Source organism: Bubalus bubalis, chromosome 1, assembly GCF_019923935.1.
Source record: "Bubalus bubalis isolate 160015118507 breed Murrah chromosome 1, NDDB_SH_1, whole genome shotgun sequence".
Taxonomy (NCBI): domain Eukaryota; kingdom Metazoa; phylum Chordata; class Mammalia; order Artiodactyla; family Bovidae; genus Bubalus; species Bubalus bubalis.
Genome location: NC_059157.1, coordinates 90,350,569 through 90,374,075, shown reverse-complemented (window position 1 = coordinate 90,374,075; position 23,507 = coordinate 90,350,569). Strand labels below are relative to the sequence as shown.

Genomic DNA, 23,507 nt, shown 5'->3' with positions numbered 1-23,507 from the left:
ATCCTGAATGCCCAACAAAGATTGAAGATCCTGTGTGCTGCAACTAAGACTCGGCACAGCCAAATAGATAAATATTTAAAAAATAAAGGATTCCCTTTAGTTGGAAGGAGAACTGCCACTGGTACTCCCTGGAAGATGTACTGCCATGTGTCAGGCACTATAACCTCACTCAGGCACATAAACTTCACCTTAATTCTCATCCTCGCAACCACCCCCAAGAAGATGGTGTCATCATCCCCATATGACAGAGGGTAGAACTGCAACTCAGAGACTTTGGTCATGTCCCCAATATTACAAAACAGCTGAATGACTAACAGGGTTCCAAGCCAGGAGGGCCTGCCTCCAGAATTCTGTGTGCTTCTTCTTCTACCCAACACGCTCTTTTCATCATTTAGCCTTTCTCCATGGGGCAATATGAAGGACAGTGGCTTGGACACCAGGTTCTGAGTGAGTCAGCTCAGCGGTTTGATATAGTTTGAACAATCTGTACTGAGACAGTAGTTGGTCCCATGAAGACATGGTACTCTTTCTCCCTTAAAACACAGATTATAGACTGGCAGATCCTGAGCCACACCTATATCACAGATGTGCTTTGCCTGCCCTACACATTTTTAAAAATAAGTTGAATTAATTTACAATGCTTGAAAAATTAGGGAACTTCATGCAGAAGTCCATAGTCTCAGCTTACTTCTAAAAATAGAAATATCTGGCCAGACCAGACCTGTATTTCAAAGCAGGAACAGCAACATGTATTCTCCATTGATTCATCGTTCAGGTTGGTAGCTGCCTGACCAAGTGGAGCAGTCCAGAGGCCTTCATTTTTACACTGGTGCTATGCACTTTATTTATTAACCAATGTCACATTCATAAATTTTTCTAAAATATCAAAGCTGACAGACTCCTTTTGTTGTGTCTATTTTATAGATAAGAAATCTAAGTAAGGTGCGAACCTGCCTCTGGGTCTCCAAACAGTCACAAAGGCACTTGCATCATTGCAAGAGCTGGGGACTCTGCATGAGGCCAGGGCTCCATTCTAAAGGGATGAGTAATTAACAAAAGATAGATCAGTCATCAAATTAGAGATCTGAGCCTACAGTACCCATAAACTCCAGGAGGAGAATGCCACCCAGTTGCTTTGCCTGCTGTTTGGACATATCTGTGTTTTGTAATACCCCTTTATAATACTTCAAGGAAAGCTCACAGTGGAAACCAAAGTGATCAGAGCCCAGGTCCCTGAAGGCCCTGGAAGAAAGAGAGACTTTCTAGCTCCTCTGTGCTCACTGTTTGGAAATGACAATAAGGAAACTCAAACCATGTAGTCAATTCTCAGTTTAAGGGGCCCAGCCATTTCAACCATGGTGTCAGAACTGCTTCTCATGTTTTCCTCTCACATCAATACATGGAGGTTGACAGAGAAATCTGTGTCAACCAAAGGCCTTTTGGGAGGTTGAGTTTAATGACCTAGCTAGTTTAAGGACTAGCTCTCCAGTTCCCACCCATCAGTCTCACTTGTGTTCCTTCAATGCCATTCACATCACTCACCTACCCCTGCCTGGGGAGTGATCAACTCCAGCTCCCAGAGAGAAGATGTAACGGTTGTTGTGGGTTAAATAATTCCTTCTAAAAGGGCATGTTGAAGTCCTAACCCCTGATACCTGTGAATGTAACCTCATTTGGAAATAAGGTCTTTGTAAATGACATGCAGATGAGGTCATATTGGATCAGAATAGGCCATAAATCCAGTGATGAGTGGGGCTTCTGTGATAGCTCAGTTGGTAAAGAATCTGCCTGCAATGCAGGAGACCCTGGTTTGATTCCTGGGTCGGGAAGATCTGATGGAGAAGGCTAGGCTACCCACTCCAGTATTCTTGGGCTTCCCTTGTGGCTCAGCTGGTAAAGAATTCACCTACAACGTGGGAGACCTAGGTTCGATCCCTGGGTTGGGAAGAAGGCTGCCCACTCCAGGATTCTGGCCTAGAGAATTTCATGAACTGTATAGTCCATGGGGTCACAAAGAGTTGGACACAACTGAGCGACTTTCACTTTCCAGTGATGAGTGCCCTTATAAGAGGTCCATGTAAAGACACAGGTACACAGAAATACACAGGTGTGACTCTGGAGGCAGAGATTGGAATTATGCTACCAACAGGCCAAGGAAAGCCAAGGATTGCTGGCAACTGACAAATTGTTCCCTGGGGCCCCCAAGAAAGAACCAACCTGCTGACAACTTGATTTTTAGTTCTATCTCCCAGAACAGTGAAGTCTTCCTGCTTGTCGGAATTTGTTATTGCAGCCCTTGTACACTAATACAGGGGCTAAGGCTGAAATGAGCAGAAGAGTATCACCTGTCTTAAAGCTCAAACCTGGACACACTGGTGACTCTCACTTATCTTTCAAACCCCAACTAAAGTTCACCTTCTCCTAGAAGATTTCTCAACCCTCTTCCTATGGAATTAATAGTATCTCCTCAAGGCAGAGGCATTTTCAGGTTGGAACATTTCATTCAAGTAACAGTCTCATAAGATACCATTACTATTTTTTAGTTGAGGAATCTTAAGCACACAGAACAGTTAGTCTATGGTCATGTGATTAATATGGTAGATCCAGAACTCAGATCTGGGTCCGCCTGACCTGGACTCAGAGACTTCTCCCTTCCTGCCACAGTCACGACTGTTTTTTGGAGTTTCCAAAATAAAATCCCTCCCAGGTGTGTCATCCTCTTTCCTTGATTTTCTCTGCACTGTGGTTCTCACACTGGGAATGACAAAGTGCAAAAGTGAGCTTTACAAATACTCATTCACAAACAGACTCAGAAAACATGATTCATGGAATAAATAGATGTGCCTGAGAGATTTTTTTTAACCTTTTCTAAATTGCCTTTGATTAGGCTTTTGAGAACAATATATTTGGCTGTAATGTGGTTCAGGAAACCATTTTGATAGGTGGGGAAGGGAATTCCCTTCAGGTTTGTCTATTACTTAATCATTTATATATGAGCTATTTTAAATAATGGCCACTGTGGGTATTTTCCTCATTCTGTTCATCTCTCCAGATTTATGGTTCCAAGAACCCAGGTGGACTTTTCTCTAATTTGTCTATATATTGTTTATTAATCACATATGGAGAAGTAGCAAGAGAAAAAATATGCTGAAAAGCAAATCATAATGTAATAGTATTAGCCTGAGATAGAGTTTGGGGGCATAAACATTCATAGCAACAAAACATGGAAGCAAAATAAATTCACCTAAGCCCCTGAAACATTTTTGTTTCAGAGGAAACTAACAGGGAGAGGGCAGGGGAGGAGACATACTGTTGTTAAACCTGCCTTTCCCGCCAGTGTGTGTGTTTGCACTGGTATCAAATGTTCATTTTCCTTTAAGTCCCAAACTAATCTAGGCATAATGACAGATGGAAAGTTTTTAAATGATCTTGGATTTATGACCAAAGATTCTAACCTCAAATCTCTTCCTTAGAAAAGCTCTTGGGGAAATATGAAAATATTATTCCTCTGCCAGAAGGAACGATATTAAGCCAACCTATGGCCTGGAGAATCCCAGGGATGGGGGAGCCTGGTGGGCTGCTGTCTATGGGGTCGCACCGAGTCGGACACGACTGAAGCGACTTAGCAGCAGCAGCAGCAGCAGCATGGTCAGTTATGAAAGCTCACAGCTTCCTCCCTCAGATATTTAATCAAACATTAATGATTAAAGAAACACTAAATAGTTTCATTCATTCTGAGCTTATCTTTATTATTCCTTTTTTCAACTCTGGGTTTCTCCCTTTCTCCTTACTTTCTAACTTCTTTATTTGCATATTTAGCTCTTTAAAAACTTGATTTAGTAAATATATGGAGAATCTTCAACCCAACAAAGATGGAATATACTATTTTTTCAAATACATGGAACATTTACTACCAGTGACATTGGGCTACGTTCCAAAGGCAGTCTCAACACATTTTAAAGGGAACACATACAAAGCAATAGAATTGCAAATAAATAATAAAAAAGAAAGAATATTTTGGGGAAACTGAAAAGTACGCTCCTAAATAACTCATAAATTAAATAGGAAAGCACACAGAAAATGCAACATTCAAAATTTCCCAAGAGTGAAAGCTACCATACATGAAATCTCACAGGAGGTAGCTAAAGTAGTATATAGAAAAGGAATTCTATAGAAAGGTATGGGGCTTCCCAGGCAGCTCAGCAATAAAGAATCCACCTGTTGTGCAAGACCTGGGCTCAATCCCTGGGTTGGAAAGATCCCTTGGAGAAGGGCATGACAACCCAGTACTCTTGCCTGGAGAATCCCATGGACTGAAGAGCCTGGCAGGTTATAGTTCATAGGGTCGCAAAGAATCAGACATGACTGAAGCAACTGCGGACACATGCAGTCTTAGATGTATTATATATGAAAGTAAAAAAATTAAATATAAGTGAATATTCAACTCAAAAAAACTAGAGAGAAGGAGAAGACAACCTTATGACATTAAAGAAAAAACTGAAAATAAGGAGAAATTGACAAATCCATAACTAATATAAAATTTTAACAGACCTCTATCAGAAAGTGAAAGATCAACTGAATGAGAAGCAATTAGAAACAGAGAATACATAAACATACAATTAAAAAGAGTTCCAAGAGCCTGACTTTACCCCACATTGGGAGGAATTTTTAATTTCCTTTTAGTTTCCCTGGAGCCAAAGAACCAGCCATCATATCTACCCCAGACCTGGAGTCCATAGGCCTGCAGTCCATATCTTCTCCAACTATGCATTTCTATTCTGTCTGGCCCGCCGGTGGCTTGCCCTAGTTTGGGTTGTTTAATTGCAACTACATATTTTTTACCCTCTTACTTTCATTTATTTTTCTCCTTTTTTAATATCTTTTTAATTTCATAGGTATTTTTGATAGTTTATGTATCATTGTTATATGTTTGAATCAGAGGAGATTTGCTGAAGCATAAACCCATTTGTCATCTTGGTCAAAAGTTACCACTGTTGAATTTTTTTTAATTTATTTTTAGTTTTGATCAGCAATACATGCACAATATATAATAAAGTATTCCCATCAAGAGATACAGAATGCATAATTAGGTCTTTCATGCCATTCTATTTAGCTTCCCAACAGATGATAAATAATCTCACAATGCAACTTCTGTATACCAGCTGGTTAAACTTACCGATTATACATTTTATCACATGATAAGCTATTTTTTACTTTTTCTATATGATTTTTCCTTCAAAATAACCCTTGAATCTAGCTCTTTACTCGCCTTGAATCTAGCTCTTTCTACTCTCCCACAAGCTTAAATATCACATCCTTCCTAGCTACCATTTCGACCATGATGTTTCTCTGCCCCTTGCCCACCAGGGCATTGTTATCACTCTTCACTGAAATGCAAATCCCTGGAAGAACCTCATCATCCCATATCCTTGAACTTTAGTGACTAAAAATCTCCTTTAAGAAATCTTCTGTCATTAAACCACATTCACCTCTCATCCCAGACTTTCATTATATCTATATATGTATATTGGATTATGACTTATCAGTCTCTATAAAATAGTAGTCCCCAATCTTTTTGGCAACAGGGACTAAATTCGTGGAAAACAATTTTTCCATGAACTAGGGTGGAGGAAGTGAGAGTTTCAGTTCAATTCAAGTGCATTGTATTTATTGTGTACTTCATGTTTTTTCATATTATATCAGCTCCAGCTCAGATCAGACATTAGATCCCGGAAGTTGGGGACCCCTGCTGAATAGTAGACGTTCACTATGTTTTCAATAACACTCCAAGATTAGGGAGTCAACAGTAAAATGGAAAATGCCTGGGATTTGGAGTCAGACAGACCCACATTTAGAACCTAGCTCCATTACTGTGTGATCCTGGGAAAGTAACTTGCTCTCTCTGAGCCTTCTTTATCAGTCAATTGGGGATGATAATATCTGACTTCCAAGTTGTCGTGAGGACAAAATTAAACACAAGGACAAAATGAGAATGAAATAATATGTATGTAAAAGTCGTGTCCAGCGGCCAGCACATACTTATTCCTCAACACATAATTCCCTCCCTTTCCTGCCTTCCATATGTTTCTCAAGCTTATTACACACTAGGCTTTAAGTGACTTTAACATCAGGAACTGCTTCCAGCTAAGCACCAGCTCATAGTTCCTACAAAATGGATATTCAGGTGTGTGATGAAGGTGGACACCTCCCACCTCCTTCCCTGCTGCTCTGTCACTATTCCCACCAGGGTCACTGAGCCCCTCAATTAAGCATCACCTCTCAAAGGCTCACATTCTCACTGCCAGAAGAATATCAGAAGGGAGTCTCTGGGTTTCAGGGCACAACACCTACAATCAAAGAGAGAAGGCCATCAGTGCCGACACCAGGCACATTGACTGGAGGCCCCAACTCACCTGCCAGAACCAGCTTCCCTGAAGCAGGAAAAGGCTTGTCCGCAGAAGTTCCACAGTTATACTGGTCTGTGCGAAGAGCTCCATGAAGGCAATCAGGCCCGTCGAAAATACGACCAAGACCAGAAGCTTGTGCACAAAGATGTCCAACATTTCCCGGCCATGAATGTGATTGTAGAAAACAAAAGCTGTCAGAGGCAGAAAAAATTGTTTGCCTTTTTCAGTGAAACTACTGTTTCCCTCAATACACAACTTTCATAAACACACACATTTATTTGTCCAAAATATCAGATGCTCACTGCTTCCTACAATATTGGAAACCTCTAACATTTGGGGGGACTTCCCAGGTGGCACAGTGGTAAAGAATCTACCTGCCAATGCAGGAGGTGCAGGAAATGTGGATTCCATCCTTGGGTCTGGAAGATCACCTGGAGTAGGAAATGGCAGCCTACTCCAGTACTCTTGCCTGGAAAATCTCATGGACAAAGGAGCCTGGTGGGCTACGGTTCATGGGGTGGCAAAAGAGTCGGACATGACTGAGCACACAACATTTTTGGAGGCATCACTACCTCTTTAGGATGGAATCTTTGAAATTTCCTTTCCCCTTCCCCAGCTTTTATTCTCTTCTCCACTGTATCATGACATTTTCTATAACTATATTTCAAAGCCATGTTTTATGCAAAAATAAGAATAATAAGCATGAAGGGAACAGTGAAACAGGTGTTGAGGTGAACAGACAGATGAATGAGACAAACCCTCACCTTAAGAAATTCAGTCCACTGAAGGCAGTAAATATACACACAGGTCATAAGAGTGGAATTTGATGGGTATTATAAAGATTCTCTGGAAGCTCCCAAGAAGTAGTAACTAACTATATTTTTTAATCCCATGGAAAGAGATGCTGGCTTCAGTTTCATCCTTTTCATTTAGATGAGGGGGAAAAGATGTTCACTGAAAATATGGTAATACCCTCAGATAAAGAGAATCATGGCTGGTGCCCAACCAAAGCTCTTACCTTTGGATGTGGGAGGCAAAGTGGACATTAGGAAAGACTATCTCTTGATAATGGGGAGATTTTTCTAGTTCTACGAACAATCTATCCCTTACATATAAAATAAATGAAAACAAATCATTAAATACTTGTTTTCAGTGTTTCCGTACAGAGTAACAGGGAGGCTAACGGAACAAAGAATGTTAGGACTTCATTTTTATGCGACCAGATTTTTTGGACCCTGTTTATCATGTAATGGTGGAGTTTCACTATATCAATATTAGATTTGGAAGCTACTCTACTGTGAGTGGTCTCCTCGTTTGAGGATATTTATGCTTCACTATTCTCAGCTCAATTTTATATGTCCTAAATGGAAATAATGATCATCTCTTGGATAAATCAGAGATAAACAATGGCTGTGATTATTGTTGATTCGTTGCTTAGTCGTAACAGATAAGTTCTGCAAGCCCCATGGCTGGAGCCCAGTAGGCTCCTCTGTCCATGGAATTCTCCAGGCAAGAATACTGGAGTAGGTGTTTCTTTAAGAAAATGTGAAATATGAATAAAACACATTGAATGACTGGGCTTGCCTGGTTGTACTAAATGAGTCAGTGTGTGTGTGTGTGTGTGTGTTAGTATTCAGTCATGTCCAACTCTTTGTCACCCCATGGACTATAGCCTACCAGCCTCCTCTGTCCATTGAATTCTCCAGGCAAGGATATTGGAGTGGTAGCCATTTCCTTCTCCAGGGGATCTTCCTGACCCAGGGATCAAACCCAGGTCTCTTGCATTGTAGGCAGATTCTTTATGAACTGAGCCACCAGGAAAGCCCAAATGAGTCAGTAGGGAAGGAAAATCTTTGGCATCCTGTCTAGGACATCTCAATAGCTCACCACGGCCCAAACCAAACAGATGACCTTGTGGGCCAGGGCTATACCAGGACACAAAAGAAATATTATTGTAAAGGGCTAGACAAATGTCCAAGAATAATGAAAGGTATATGAAAATATTCACACTTACCCTCCATAAATAAGGCATTTGATAACATTAACTTGCTAAAGGAGGCAGGAAGTGAAATGACGGTAGAAGATAAGATGTTTGTTACACCCAGCAGCCCAAAGAAGAAGTACATGGTAAAATGCTGCCAGCTCAGGAGTTGGACCCAGTGACCCTCTTTGTAGTCATACAAGGTCAGGTGTGGTCCTCCAGGAAAAAACTGTTCTCCAAGGATGCCTGCAGAGGGATATATCACACTTTAAGCCATCTTTCCACAATTTTACTGAAAAAGGAAGATGAAGAAGGACCAGGCTACTTCTTATCCCAATATATTATCTTTTTATGGCACTGATTCTTCTATCTGGGCTGTTACCTAACAGCTGAGCACTGGTTCTTTAGGCTGGTTTTGAAACTTCAAAGATTGGTTTGGATAATCATTCTTAGTCAAAGATAGTGAGTTTCATCAAACAGCTATTTTCAGATCTTCAAAGCTAATGGTCTTAGTTCCACAGAGTTCCCTGATTAGTTCCTCTGATGGCCTTAGTTCCTACTTTAATCTAATGACTAGATAAATCCTGAGTAATTCTAGATTTAGATTTGTGAGATTAATCCTATAGCATCTGATTAACTCTTCTTACATAGTACATCTTTGGGTAGTGAGTTGTGCTTGGTTCAGGATTAAAATGCTAGAGTTCAGCTTCTCCCCAGTTAAGGGTAAATGAGAAAGCACACACAGATATAGCATACAGTCTAGCCAGTTACACAAATTCTGAAAAACTTTCTTGAAGATGCTGCTTCATTTATTTATCTATAGAATTTGGCAAGAAAATTCCTCTCTTTGAAAAATAGTTGATCCACGCTTGGATGACCATCGCAAAGACCTCTCATCATGAACAAAATATGAAGAAATCTAAAGGAAAATTAGGAAGTTCAGCCTTCAATAAAGGAGAGGCTGAAGTGGAACTCTAATTCATTTTGATATTTGGCAAAACTAATACAATTATGTAAAGTTTAAAAATAAAATAAAATTAAAAAAAAAAACACAATGTTTTTACAGAATCATAGAACCAATGGAAAGGCCTTACAATCATCTGGCCCAACCTTTGTCTCTAATTTAGTAACCACACAAAAAGGATGAACACAGAAGATAAGGTTTTCTTCAACCTGAACCCTGTGGATAGCCTATCAGCAATAATTTATTATTGACACTTTCCCATAATCACTTGATTACCTTTATGACATTTTGAAAAATGGTTTTGGATAGAGTTAACTCTTTCAGGCCTCAGAATAACTGACATAAAATTATCTTAAAGGCTCCAACTAAATCTAAAAAGAAAATTCACCTTGACTGGACAGGCAAGTTAATTGCTATGACTAGCTCATAAGGAATAGCCCTTTGTATAACATAAAGTATAAGTTCTAATAAATTATACCAGGTAGAAATTACAATTAGAATAGGTATTCAGGTATTTTTAATAAAATATTTATTTTAGCAATTTTTTGTTTTGATATTGAATTTTCTCTTTGCATGTGAAAATACCCCAAAAAGCAAACAGAACACAGAAAAGGGTCACTCACCGGTTAAAGTCATTCCAACTATTACGATTCCTTCCAACATTTCAGCTCGACGGAATAATGCTTTGGAATCAAGGTAAGAAGTCCGTTTCTGCTTTTTGAAGGCATATTTCAGAATGCACTTTATAGTCCACCAAATCCCCAAGATAAAGAAGAAGGATCCAGGGAGAGCATGGCCTTTGAAATTCCCCATAACTACCAAAATAAGAACATAGAGAAGATAAAGGTGTTTCATTTCCAAAACTTGGCCAAAACATCACTTATTCCTATGTACTATCTTCTGATGATGGTAGATATATACTGCTGAGTCAGAGGATCCAGTATAACTGTCAACAGACATAGACCAATTACAAGATCAACAATACGAAAGACAGACATTGGTTGAACAATTAACCTTATTCTAGGCACTGTGTCTACTGGTTTACATGTGATCTCTAACCTAATTTTCACAATATACCCACAAATCAGGGGTTAAATCACATTTTCAATTGGGATACAGGTGTAGAGAAGTGAAATTACTTATCCAAATCTCACAATTATTAAAAAAACTTTCACTGTTTTTAACAAGGAGCTCAAAAGATCGCTTAAAAGTGATAGTGTGTACTCAGCCAACACACTTTAATCATATTTGAAAGATAGTAATAGGAAAGTTCTATCTTTATGTTTAAAACTCAAAGTGATATGAAATTGCCTACAAAAAATTTTAAGTAGGTAATTTCAGAGTATCAAACATCAAGTGTGTGGAAGAGACCACTAGTGCTCATCAAATACCTGTGTACTCTTCCACGCACTTTTCCCAGCCTCCTCTCCATTTTAATCAGAACCATGCTTCTAGTTCTGTCCAGCAGATTGTGGCATTTGTCACTTTCATGTTAAGTCAGTTAAGAGCTTATGTGACTCCTTTAACTTGTTTTTCCCCTGCTTTGGCAACCTAGGCATGGCATATCTACAACATAGAAGACAGTCAACCAGATTGCATTAGATTTTTGCAGGAAACAACTCTTTATTGAGTTAAGTCATTAAAAGTTGACATTTAACAGCTTAATCCAGCAGATTCAGAGGGATACCAAGCCAAATCAAATTGTAAATTCTGTAAACATAACTGCTATATGATCGAGCAATAAAAAACAGAAATATCCTCCTTTTTTGGTCACTGCTAGAGAAAACCAGGCTTGAATTGAATTGTTACATGATCAAGCAACAAAAAACAGAAATACCCTTTTTTTTTGGTCTTGACCAAATATGTCTTGAATTCAGTATTATAGAATATCAGTCTTGAATTATATGAGTTTATGTGAGCAGTCCTTTGTTCAAAGCTAATGTACCTTCTACAGAATAACAAAGAGAGAACTCAGAATCATCCCTGTGGATCGGACCATAGATCAGTGCAGAAGAACTCATGAGAGGGGGATTTCAGGATTCTCCCCAGCCCAGTAGGGCTGGGTGCTGGACCTCTTGGTTTGGGACAGATTCCTTTGAGTTACTTCCACATCCTCCTGACAGAACCATGAAGTTTCAAAGATGAACTATGAAGCTGACTAAAACACTAAAAGTCTCTTAGATCTCCAGCTGAGATCCCAGACGGACATTTCAGCAGCCCCTGAATCATCCATACCATTCTAGAGACTCTGTCTCAGTGTACCACATAGTGCAAAGAGGAGCTTCTTATCCAGACTCTGACTCTAATGAGTGGCGTGGTCTGGATGAGGTCCCTTAAGCTCTCTGAGCCTTGGTCCTTAATTAATAAAGAAGGAGGTGGCTTACCTGACACCTGGAGTTCCTTTCTGCCCTAACAGATTCACTGATTCATTACCCTAACCACCATCTTTATCACAGTGTTATTGAGTCCTCTTACTTGTCATAGCTTGCTGCTGCTGCTGCTAAGTCTGACTCTGTGCGACCCCATAGACGGCAGCCTACCAGGCTCCCCCGTCCCTGGGATTCTCCAGGCAAGAATACTGGAGTGGGTTGCCATTTCCTTCTCCAATGCATGACAGTGAAAAGTGAAAGTGAAGTCGCTCAGTCATGTCCGATTCTTAGCGACCCCATGGACTGCAGCCCACCATGCTCCTCCATCCATGGGATTTTCCAGACAAGAGTACTGGAATGGGGTGCCACAAGAGACTAAAAAATACTTCTACATAGGATTGAAAAGTACACCTACACGGTAAATTTTTTTTTTAACTTTTCTGGAAAAGAATCTGATATATTCTAAAGGAATCTTAAAGATTTTTACATTCCTCGGTACAGGGAATGCACTTCTAGGACTTAATCCTAAACATCTAACTGGAAATAGAAGTACCAAATTAGAAACAATATACATCTCTAAAATTAGGAGATAGGGGATATATTTAGTTAAAATAAATAAATAGGATTTTTTAAAAACTGAGGAAGATCTGAAGATCTAGAAAACTAGATCTGAATCCCAACTTTACCATTTACCCACTCCATATCTTTGGGAAAGTTATTTACCCCTTCATGGCCTCAGATTCCTCTTCTGTTGTGATCATGGGGCTCATGTGCTCAATTATATTCAACTTTTTGCAACCTGCTGGACAGTAGCCTGCCAGGCTCCTCTGTCCATGGAATCCTCCAGGCAAAAATACTGGAGTGGGTTGTCATTTCCTTCCCCAGGGGATCTGTCTGACCAAAGGATTGAACTCTCATCTCTTGCATCTCCTGCACTGGAGGCAAATTCTTTACCACCTGGGAAGCCCCCCTCTTTTCTTAAATAAGACAAACTTTCTAACTGATAAAATGAGACATTTCAAAGCAAACAAACCACAGTATTATTAAACAAGCTCCTGCTATCCTCAACTCATCTCAAACCATGAAAGTAAAACAAAAGTAAAACCAGATGAGAAATTCTACTTGGATACCAACTGCAGCAAAGCAAGAAGCACCTATACCATTCACATAGCAATCATTCATGTATGGCCTGTACCATTGCTCCTGCTGCTGTCTTAGAGGGTTACTAGAATTTTCTGTGGTTATTTAACTCCTTGACTGCAATTAAAGTATAAGCTGCAAGTAGATTGAAAGCAGGAACCAATCTACTCTTCCATTCCCCACTGGACCTATGAAGCTCTAAGTTAACAAGAGTAAATAAGCTCTTCTTATAACACAGGATCACATATTTATTCAACACCTCCATTGAACTAATTATCTTATTTATGCCACCCACTACCAGAAAATAAAATTTTCTCCAGTTATGACCACTCATCCACTTACTCAAGCCCAAAAATATGAAAGTCATCCTAGAGTCCACCTATGTCCCTGAAAACTAATTGGTTATTGATACTTACTGCCTCTACTTCCTTTGTCAATCCTCTCCTGCCCCAAACTTGGTTGACTTTCCCTAGCCTCTTGAATTTTGTCTACTTGGAAAATCCTCCCTCATGGACAGACAGAAAAGAATCACTCTTATACCTTCTCAGAGTACTCAGTTCTTACTTTAATGAATTCTTTGTGTGATTAGTTACTGGAAATGTGCCTTCTCCATTAGCCTGTATGTTCATCACTATATTGTGAGAGCCTGTAAAGCAGGTAATTGAGGCCTCTCAGCAGTTATGAGCCTGGGTCATCCATTTTTTCTTTTTTTAGGTTCTTGGTATATGGGGGATAAAAAAGAAGGAAGTTCCAAACAAGAGTTACCAAAATTGTGGTTGCTTTTAAATATTCAGGTTTTCCTAATAAATACTTTGAATACACACATAAAATATATTGCATATTTTAGAAATAGCATGAAAATATCTGAATTGTAAAGCTCTAAGCCAAATCTACCTCCATGACCAGCTAACAGATTCTTGTACCCCCAAAGGCTGAACAAACCAGTATATCTCAGAACAGTCCCTGGGATGTGATTGGGAGGCAATGGGAATAGTTGAAAGATTTTGAGATGATCAGAGTGGGATAAGAAATGACTCCTTTTCCTATGTCAGTTATAGAACTTCTGTATCATTAGCCTTTTAATCTGAAACATTCTAATGTCCAATCTTTCTGTTTAAAAGACCCAAACAAAATGAAGTCAAAGCAGTCTTGCTATATTTGCCTGGCTAAGGGACTCAACAGACCCAGTTGCTCCTAAAAACAAAAATGGCACTCACTTAATTTCACTTCCATTGTGGAGAGAGAAAACTCACTCAGAACCTCAAACATCACTCCAGTCAACTTCTAGAACACCACCACCTGTACATCTGTCTTTTGTTCCCTGGTTTACTATTGCCTGCAAGTGCAATTGCTGGTAAAAACCTAATAATCCAGAGTTTAATTAGATCTCAATCCAAAAGCTGACATGTTGCCTTTGGAAGGAGAACATGGGGCCCTCCTCCACAAAGCAGAGCACTCCCGCCAGACAGCCAGCAGAAACCCCGGGGAAATCACCAGGCTAGCAAACCAGAAGGTCCTTCATCAGCATCCTCCCTGCTTGATCGCACCACTTATAAAGGTTCAGGCGGCCCTAAAGTGGTGAGCTTCATGATTCAATCACTGGTTTCTAGCTTCCAGTAATCCTAAAAATTTATAACCTTCCCTATCCAGAAAAAACCCTCTGCTCCTAATGACACCAAACATCATCCCCCAAGCTAAGACAAGAAACAATGCCTGAAACCCCTATTAGCTGTATTTTACTGACCAACACCTGCCATACACGAACACTCACTCACAACCCAAAAGGGAAATATTTTAAAACTCTAGCATTTGGGGGTAATACTGGGCAAATCTCAAGTGCAAAATCAGGTGTTAGGTGTTCATTCCCATTAAACAAAGCCACTTAAACAATGACCAGGCCTGTGTATGGAAAGAGGAGAGAACTGAAAATAGTCGCGAGAAACAGGTTCTGAAATTTACTCATTGGATTCTGAACCAGATATAAATGAATACCATGGAGAAAAATTTAAACTAAAAATTCATCTTCAGCCACCACCAAACTTCAAGTAAAAATTCATCTTGAGCCATGACCAAAATAAAATATTACTAAATCTTATTTAGTGACTCATATCAAGACATTTATAAATCCAATACAATAAACCAATTTGAGCTATTTCTTGAGCTCATTTTATCATTTGCCTTCATTTTCAAAGCAATGTGTATATAAGCATATGTAGCTTTAATTTTTTTTGATTCTCCATCATTCCATATCAGTTCTTTCTCTCCCAAATTTCAACTGTTTTAAAAGACTTTCGTAGTTAAATTATCCTTACCTTCACACTTTCCTCAGTGTCAACTCCCATGCAATTCTCTTTTCCCAGAATAGAATTTACAATGGTCCCAGTCTCAAGAAGGAAAAGCAGATACTGACTGGCCTAAATCTAAAATTGTCCTGTTTTCCTCCTTGGAGACTAAACCAATGTGCTCACATTAAATCAATGTGCCACCTTGAACTTGAGCAGATAAATCTTCAGAATATGTCACAATGCCTGCATTATGCGTCTAAGGACCACACCCTTTTAAACACCCTACCTCCAGTCCAAACATTGTGCCACAGAATATTTCCCAATGAGACTTACCTTGACACCCCACCCACATGACCACAGTCCTGTCCCACCTGCTGTGAAAACCAGAGCCAGGGGAACATGTCTGATCTTTGGCCTCTGTCTTCCAGGCTATCAAGATGGACAGGCAACAAAAGGAAAGACCATGGCAGCAGTAACGTAATAAAGCCTGATTTCAAGTCTGATACAGACAAACCATCTTCTTACAGGGCATCAAGCAAGAGACTGGCACAAGTGCTTAAGTTGGTAGTCACAGCCAAATCAAAGTTATAGGAATAAGAAAGTTCAGTTCAGTTCAGTTCAGTCACTCAGTTGTGTCCAACTCTTTGTGACCCATGGACTGCAGCACACCAGGCCTCCCTGTCCATCACCAACTCCCAAAGTTTACCCAAACTCATGTTGGTGATGACATCCAACCATCTCATCCTCCGTCATCCCCTTCTCCTCCTGCTTTCAATCTTTCCCAGCATCAGGGTCTTTTTAAATGAGTCAGTTCTTCGCATCAGGTAGCCAAAGTATTGGAGTTTCAGTTTCAACATCAGTCCTTCAAATGAGTATGCAGGACTGATTTCCTTTAGGATGGACTGGTTTGATCTCCTGGCTGTCCAAGGGACCCTCAAAAGTCTTCTCCAACACCACAATTCCAAATAAGAAAAGATGATGGGAAAACATTTAAGTAGGTCAACAGTGAAGGTCACTTGCCCTCACAGAATATACAAACTGAGAGACAGGTGAATAAATAAGTTAGATTAAATTATTCTAAACCAATATGAGGCTTGCACAAAGTAAAATGTGAACAAGAAAGAAGCAACAGTCTGACTCTAACCTGGTCAGAGCCAGCAGCTGCTACCTTATCTGCATTCAAGTCTTATTTCCTCCTTCAGTGTAAACTCTTGGTGAACAAGGGCCATGTCCCCTAGAATGCTTCACACCTAGTTAGCACTCAATAAATAGCCAATGAATGACGAGCTCCTGCCTGGGACCCCACCTCCCTGAAACACTGGCCTGGGTGGCAAACAGTATCAGAAAGAGTCAGGGTGCCTAACTAAAGGCAGACTGGGCTCACTTCAGATCTACTAAATCAATCAGCAGGAGGAAGCCCAGAAGTCTGCATTTTTAAGAACTACTCACCACTTGATCTTTAGGTACTCTTGAGTTTTGAGGACCAAAGGCTTAGAGTATGTGGGGGACAAGCAAGGAGGCACAAAGACACTCAGATTTAAATGTGGCCTCCCCATCACCATTCCCCAGAGGTGTTTGTCTTCCATAAGTACCTAAGTCCTGATGTGTTTGCTCACATCACGCTTCATATTAGGCAATGGTGTGTGGCTCAATACCTGCTCTTGAAACCAGATGCTAATCTGGCTCTGTCAGGTGACAATAACCATTCCAGAGTGCTGCCATTCTATTTATTTTACTCTATTTTATCATGCATTACTAAGACATCATTTTACTTTTATCTTTTCTTTTTTTTTTTAATTTTATTTTATTTTTAGACTTTACATAACTGTATTAGTTTTGCCAAATATCAAAATGAATCCGCCACAGGTATACATGTGTTCCCCATCCTGAACCCTCCTCCCTCCTCCCTCCCCATTCCATCCCTCTGGGTCGTCCCAGTGCACCAGCCCCAAGCCCCTGGTTCTAATTCCCATATCCTTCTCAATGTTCAGATAGCTAAAACCATCCATGTCACATGGATTATTCTTCTTCAAACATCCAGAATCACAAACAGAACACTCAACTTGAAACTATGTGACAGGATAAGGAAATCTAAAGACATCTTGAAAAACAAAACTGACAAATAGAAAGTAAGAATAAATGCCATGTTACATTATGTGCCTGTAGCCAACTCTTCAAATATAGAAGCCTAGATTGTTTGTTAGTAGCGTTGCACCTGATATGGGTAGGAAGCTGCTGCTGCTGCTAAGTCACTTCAGTCGTATCCAACTCTGTGTGACTCCATAGACAGCAGCCCACCAGGCTCCCCCGGCCCTGGGATTCTCCAGGCAAGAACACTGGAGTGGGTTGCCATTTCCTTCTCCAATGCATGAAAGGGAAAAGTGAAAGTGAAGTCGCTCAGTCGTGTCTGACTCTCAGCGACCCCATGGACTGCAGCCTACCAGGCTCCTCCGTCCAAGGGATTTTCCAGGCAGGAGTACTGGAGTGGGGTGCCATTGCCTTCTCTGGGGTAGGAAGCTAGCATGTACTATAAAGTGCAAATAACTTTTCATGTATCTGTTTATTCTCTCTTTGAGAAAACCGAAGGAAATATTCTTTCCACCACAGTTCAATTCAGTTAGTTGCTCAGTCGTGTCCAACTCTTTGCGACCCATGGACTGCAGCACGCCAGGCCTCCCTGTCCCTCACCAACTCCAAGAGTTTACTCAAACTCATGTCCATTGAGTCGGTGATGCCATCCAACCATCTCAACCTCTGTCATCTCCTTCTTTCCACCACAGGTATGAGGAAACTGATACTCCAAGAGATTTACTAACCAACACTATGGCACAGAGTTATTAAAGACCAGAGCCAGGATTTCAAGTTCTTTATATATCTGATTCCAAATCCTATTCTGTCCCCCTAGATCAGGGCAAAGACTAGAAAAGGTTTTTGAATAGTCCCATCAGAAAGTCTTCATCAACTACATTTGCATAGGTTAAACATAGAAGGGAGAGGAATCCTCCCTCTAGGATTATCAATAACTGAGTTATCAGCACCAGTGAAGGAGGTGAAGCTTTTAACATAGCCACAATATTTATTTATCCACTAGGATAGTCAAAGTCAGAATGCACAAGGATGCCAACAGAAAAGAAAACCAGGCTGAGTAGTGTGCAACATCATTGGACAAAGGTCTAGACACTGAGATGAGTATTAGTGATGTGGTAAGAATCTAAAGCAGTCATCTGTATTTCCAGGCTTCATTCAGTTCAATTCAGTCACTAAGTCGTGTCCAATTCTTTGTAACCCCATGAACCGCAGCACACCAGGCCTCTCTGTCCATCACCTACTCCCAAAGTTTACCCAAACTCATGTCCATTGAGTCGGTGATGTCATCCAACCATCTCATCCTCTGTCGTCCCCTTCTCCTCCCACCCTCAATCTTTCCCAGCATCAGGGTCTTTCAAATGAGCCAGCTCTTCACATCAGGTGGCCAAAGTATTGGCGTTTCAGCTTCAATATCATTCCTTCCAATTAACACCCAGGACTGATTTCCTTTAGGATGGACTGGTTGGATCCTCTTGCAGCCCAAGGGACTCTCAAGAGGCTTCTCCAACACCACACTTCAAAAGCATCAATTCTTCGGCATTCAGCCTTCTTCACAGTCCAACTCACATCCATAGATGACTACTGGAAAAAACAGAGCCTGACTAGATGGACCTTTGTTGACAAAGTAATGTCTCTGCTTTTTAATATGCTGTCTAGGTTGGTCATAACTTTCCTTCCAAGGAGTAAGCGTCTTTGAATTTCATGGCTTCAATCACCATCTGCAGTGATTTGGGAGCCCAGGAAAACAAAGTCAGCCACCGTTTCCAGTCTTTCCCTATTGTTTGGCATAAAGGGATGGGGCCAGATGCCATGATCTTCATTTTCTGAATGTTGAGCTTTAAGCCAACTTTTTCACTCTCTTCTTTCACTTTCATCAAGAGGCTCTAAAGTTCTTCTTCACTTTCTGCCATAAGGGTGCTGTCATCTGCATATCTGAGGTTATTGATATTTCTCCCAGCAATCTTGATTCCAGCTTGTGCTTCTTCCAGCTCAGTGTTTCTCATGATGTACTCTGCATATAAGTTAAATAAGCAGGGTGACAATATACAGCCTTGATGTACTCCTTTTCCTATTTGGAACCCAGCCTGTTGTTGCACGTCTAGTTCTAACTATTGCTTCTTGACCTGCATACAAATTTCCCAAGAGGCAGGTCAGGTGGTCTGGTATTCCCATCTCTTTCAGAATTTTCCACAGTTTATTGTAATCCACATAGTCAAAGGCTTTGGCATAGTCAATAAAGCAAAAATAGATGTTTTTCTGGCACTCTCTTGCTTTTTCGATGATCCAGCAGATGTTGGCAATTTGATCTCTGGTTTCTCTGCCTTTTCTAAATCCAGCTTGTAATCTGGAAGTTCACGGTTCATGTGTTGTTGAAGCCTGGCTTGGAGAATTTTGAGCATTACTTTACTAGTGTGTGAGATGAGTGCAATTGTGCAGTGGTTCAAGCATTCTTAGGTATTGCCTTTCTTTGGGATTGGAATGAAAACTGACCTTTTCCAGTCCTGTGGCCACTGCTGAGCTTTCCAAATTTGCCGGCATATTGAGTGCAGCACTTTAACAGCAATATCTTTTAGGATCTGAAATAGCTCCACTGGAATTCCATCACCTCCACTAGCTTTGTTCATAGTGATGCTTCCTAAGGCCCACTTGACTTCGCATTCCAGGATGTGTGGCTCTAGGTGAGTGATCACACCATCATGATTATCTGGGTAGTGAAGATCCTTTTTGTACAGTTCTTCTGTTATTCTTGCCACCTCTTCTTAATATCTTCTGCTTCTGTTAGGTCCATACCATTTCTGTCCTTTATTGAACACATCTTTCCATGAAATGTTGCCTTGCTACTTCTAATTTTCTTGAAGAGATCTCTAGTCTTTCCCATTCTGTTGTTTTCCTCTATTTCTTTGCACTGATCGCTAAGGAAGGCTTTCTTATCTCTCCTTGCTATTCTTTAGAACTCTGCATTCAAATGGGTATATCTTTCCTTTTCTCCCTTGCTTTTCACTTCTCTTCTCACAGCTCTTTGTAAGGCCCCCTCAGACAGCCATTTTGCTTTTTTGCATTTGTTTTTCTTGGGAATGGTCTTGATCCCTGTCTCCTGTACAATATCATGAACCTCCATCCATAGTTCATCAGGCACTCTGTCTATCAGATCTAGGCCCTTAAATCTATTTCTTACTTCCACTGTATAATCATAGGGGATTTGATTTAGGTCATACCTGAATGGTCTAGTGGTTTTCCCTATTTTCTTCAATTTAAGTCTGAATTTGGCAATAAGGAGTTCATGATCTGAGCCACAGTCAGCTCCTGGTCTTGTTTTGCTGACTGTATAGAGCTTCTCCATCTTTGGCTACAAAGAATATAATCAATCTGATTTCAGTGTTGACCATCTGGTGATGTCCATGTGTAGCATCTTCTCTTGTGTTGTTGGAAGAGGGTGTTTGCATGACCAGTGCATTCTCTTGGCAAAACTCTATTAGCCTTTGCCCTGCTTCATTCTGTACTCCAAGGCCAACTTTGTCTGTAACTCCAGGTGTTTCTTGACTTCTTACTTTTGCATTCCAGTCCCCTATAATGAAAAGGACATCTTTTTTGGGTGTTAGTTCTAAAAGGTCTTGTCGGTCTTCATAGAATCGTTCAACTTCAGTTTCTTCGGTGTTACTCGTCGAGGGATAGACTTGGATTACCATGATATTGAATGATTTGCATTGGAAATGAACAGAGATCATTGTGTCGTTTTTGAAATTGCATCCAAGTACTGCATTTCAGACTCTTTTGTTGACTATGATGGCTACTCCATTTCTTCTAAGGGATTCCTGCCCACAGTAGTAGATATAATGGTCCTCTGACTTAAATTCACCCATTTCAGTCCATCTTAGTTCACTGATTCCTAGAATGTCGATGTTTACTCTTGCCATCTCCTGTTTGACCACTTCCAATTTGCCTTGATTCATGAACCTAACATTCCAGGTTCCTATGCAATATTGCTCTTTAAAGCACAGGACCTTGCTTCTTCACCAGTTACATCCACAACTGGGTGTTGTTTCTGCTTTGGCTCCATCCCTTCATTCTTTCTGGGGTTATTTCTCCACTGATCTCTAGTAGCATATTGGGCACCTACCTAGGCTTCATGCTGCTTCACAACTCATGTCAATGAAAAATGTCTAAAATACTTTGTCAAAAATCATAAAATTACACACTTAAAATTTATGGCTAAATTTTATTGTATGTAAATTATACTTCAATAAAGCTAATTGAAAAGGGAGAATGAACACTTCTGCACTTACTTCTGGCAATCTGGAACACGATTTTGATGGATAGAACCCTAGCAACTATTTTAGATAATAAGGCCCATGTTGAAGAGACAAAGCAGTGAATCTGAAATAAACTTAATCTGGACAACTTTGTTAGGATCTATCCCATTCCTGAATACTACATTTCCATGAATATTTTATGCAATATGGAAATGAAATCTATCATGTATAAAAGCCAAAAATATTTAAATCTATTTTGTACAGCAACAATAACCTTAAAAACTATGTTTCATATAATAGCTAACATTTTGTTTGCTTTCTGTATACCAGCCTCCATTCAAGTAAGTGCTTTGCATTTTAACTTATTTAAACTTCAGAAGAAACCTCTGAAGTAGACACCAGTGGATACTCTTGTCACTCTGATTTTATACACAAAGAACTTGAGGCAAAGTTAGAACTAAGATGTCCACAATCACACAGGTGATAAGTAACAGTACTGGGCTTTATATCCAACCTTTGGTCTATAGTACCTTTACCACAATGTACCATAAATACAGTTAAAAAATATATGACCAAGAACACATTGGCAATTAATGTAACCGACAAAGGCTGAGCAGCCAGAATGTAATTTTTAACCAGGAATCAGTTAAAAAGAAAAAAAAAATTCTGTTCCCCTATATGCTTCTACCATGGGCAAGAATAAGAACAAACAATTCAACACAAGGCAAAACCTTAGTGACTGATAATCATATGAAAAGATGTTCAATATCACTAGAAATCAAAGAAAACTAAATTTAAAGTAGAGCTATATTTTCACCTATTACTTTGTCAAAATTAAAAAAGATCTATTACATCAAGTGTTGAGGAGAGTGTGAGGAAACTGGAATGCTTATACACTGCCAGAAGTGTAAATGAGATTGCTGGCCACAGTCCAACACTTCCATATGTACTATGTACCCTAAAAATTCATAGACTAGACATGTTCCCTTGAATATACAAAAAAAAATTATTGCTTCATTGGTAGTAGTAACATGAAATTAGAAATAACCTGAATATCCATCAACAGAGAAATGGAAAAATAACATGAAGCAACATATATGTAGAATACTAGAGTTAAAAAAGACCTCTTTAAAGATAAAATGCACTAGATCTATATTTAGCAACATGGATGGATTTTTAAAGCATTAAGTTGAAAGAAAATTGCAAGTTGCAAAACATAATTATGGTTTGATGCAACTTACATATTGTTCTTAAACAAACCATTCATTGCTCACTCACATATATGAATATAAAAATATAAAGGCAAGGATAGGCACTATTTTTTTTAATTTTTATTTTATTTTTTAACTTTACAATATTGTATTTATTTTGCCATATATCGAAATGAATCCACTACAGGTATACATGTGTTCCCCATCCTGAACCCTCCTCCCTCCCCGTACCATCCCTCTGGGTCGTCCCAGTGCACCAGCCCCAAGCATCCAGTATCGTGCATTGAACCTGGACTGGCAACTCGTTTCATATATGATATTACAAATGTTTCAATGCCATTCTCCCAAATCTTCCCACCCTCTCCCTCTCCCACAGAGTCCAAAAGACTGTTCTATACATCAGTGTCTCTTTTGCTGTCTCGTATACAGGGTTACTGTTACCATCTTTCTAAATTCCATTTATATGCATTGGTATACTGTATTGGTGTTTTTCTTTCTGGCTTACTTCACTCTGTATAATAGGTTCTAGTTTCATCCACCTCATTAGAACTGATTCAAATGTATTCTTTTTGATGGCTGAGTAATACTCCATTGTGTATATGTACCACAGCTTTCTTATCCATTCATCTGCTGATGGACATCTAGGTTGCTTCCATATCCTGGCTATTATAAACAGTGCTGCGATGAACACTGGGGTACACGTGTCTCTTTCAATTCTGGTTTCCTCGGTGTGTATGCCCAGCAGTGGGATTGCTGGGTCATAAGGCAGTTCTATTTCCAGTTTTTTAAGGAATCTCCACACTGTTCTGCAT

General features: G+C 39.8%; 1 protein-coding gene across 5 annotated transcripts in view; it reads right to left on the bottom strand.

Moving 5' to 3' along the window:
- LOC123464564 (transmembrane protein 45A-like) overlaps nucleotides 1–23,507 on the bottom strand; it is an 82,927-nt gene that overhangs the window by 19,391 nt on the left and 40,029 nt on the right. For 3 of the 5 annotated variants that reach the window (XM_045165247.1, XM_045165246.1, XM_045165250.1), the window contains exons 2-4: nucleotides 9,976–10,167; nucleotides 8,422–8,634; nucleotides 6,414–6,598 (exon numbers count right to left, since the gene is read on the bottom strand). In XM_045165247.1, the coding sequence (XP_045021182.1) occupies nucleotides 6,414–6,598; nucleotides 8,422–8,634; nucleotides 9,976–10,165 (588 nt within the window). In that variant the 5' untranslated portion in view covers nucleotides 10,166–10,167. Of the gene's footprint in view, nucleotides 1–6,413; nucleotides 6,599–8,421; nucleotides 8,635–9,975; nucleotides 10,168–10,743; nucleotides 10,919–15,173; nucleotides 15,350–23,507 lie in introns of those variants that run through there. The other 2 variants (XM_045165249.1, XM_045165248.1) reach the window with 2 other exon arrangements.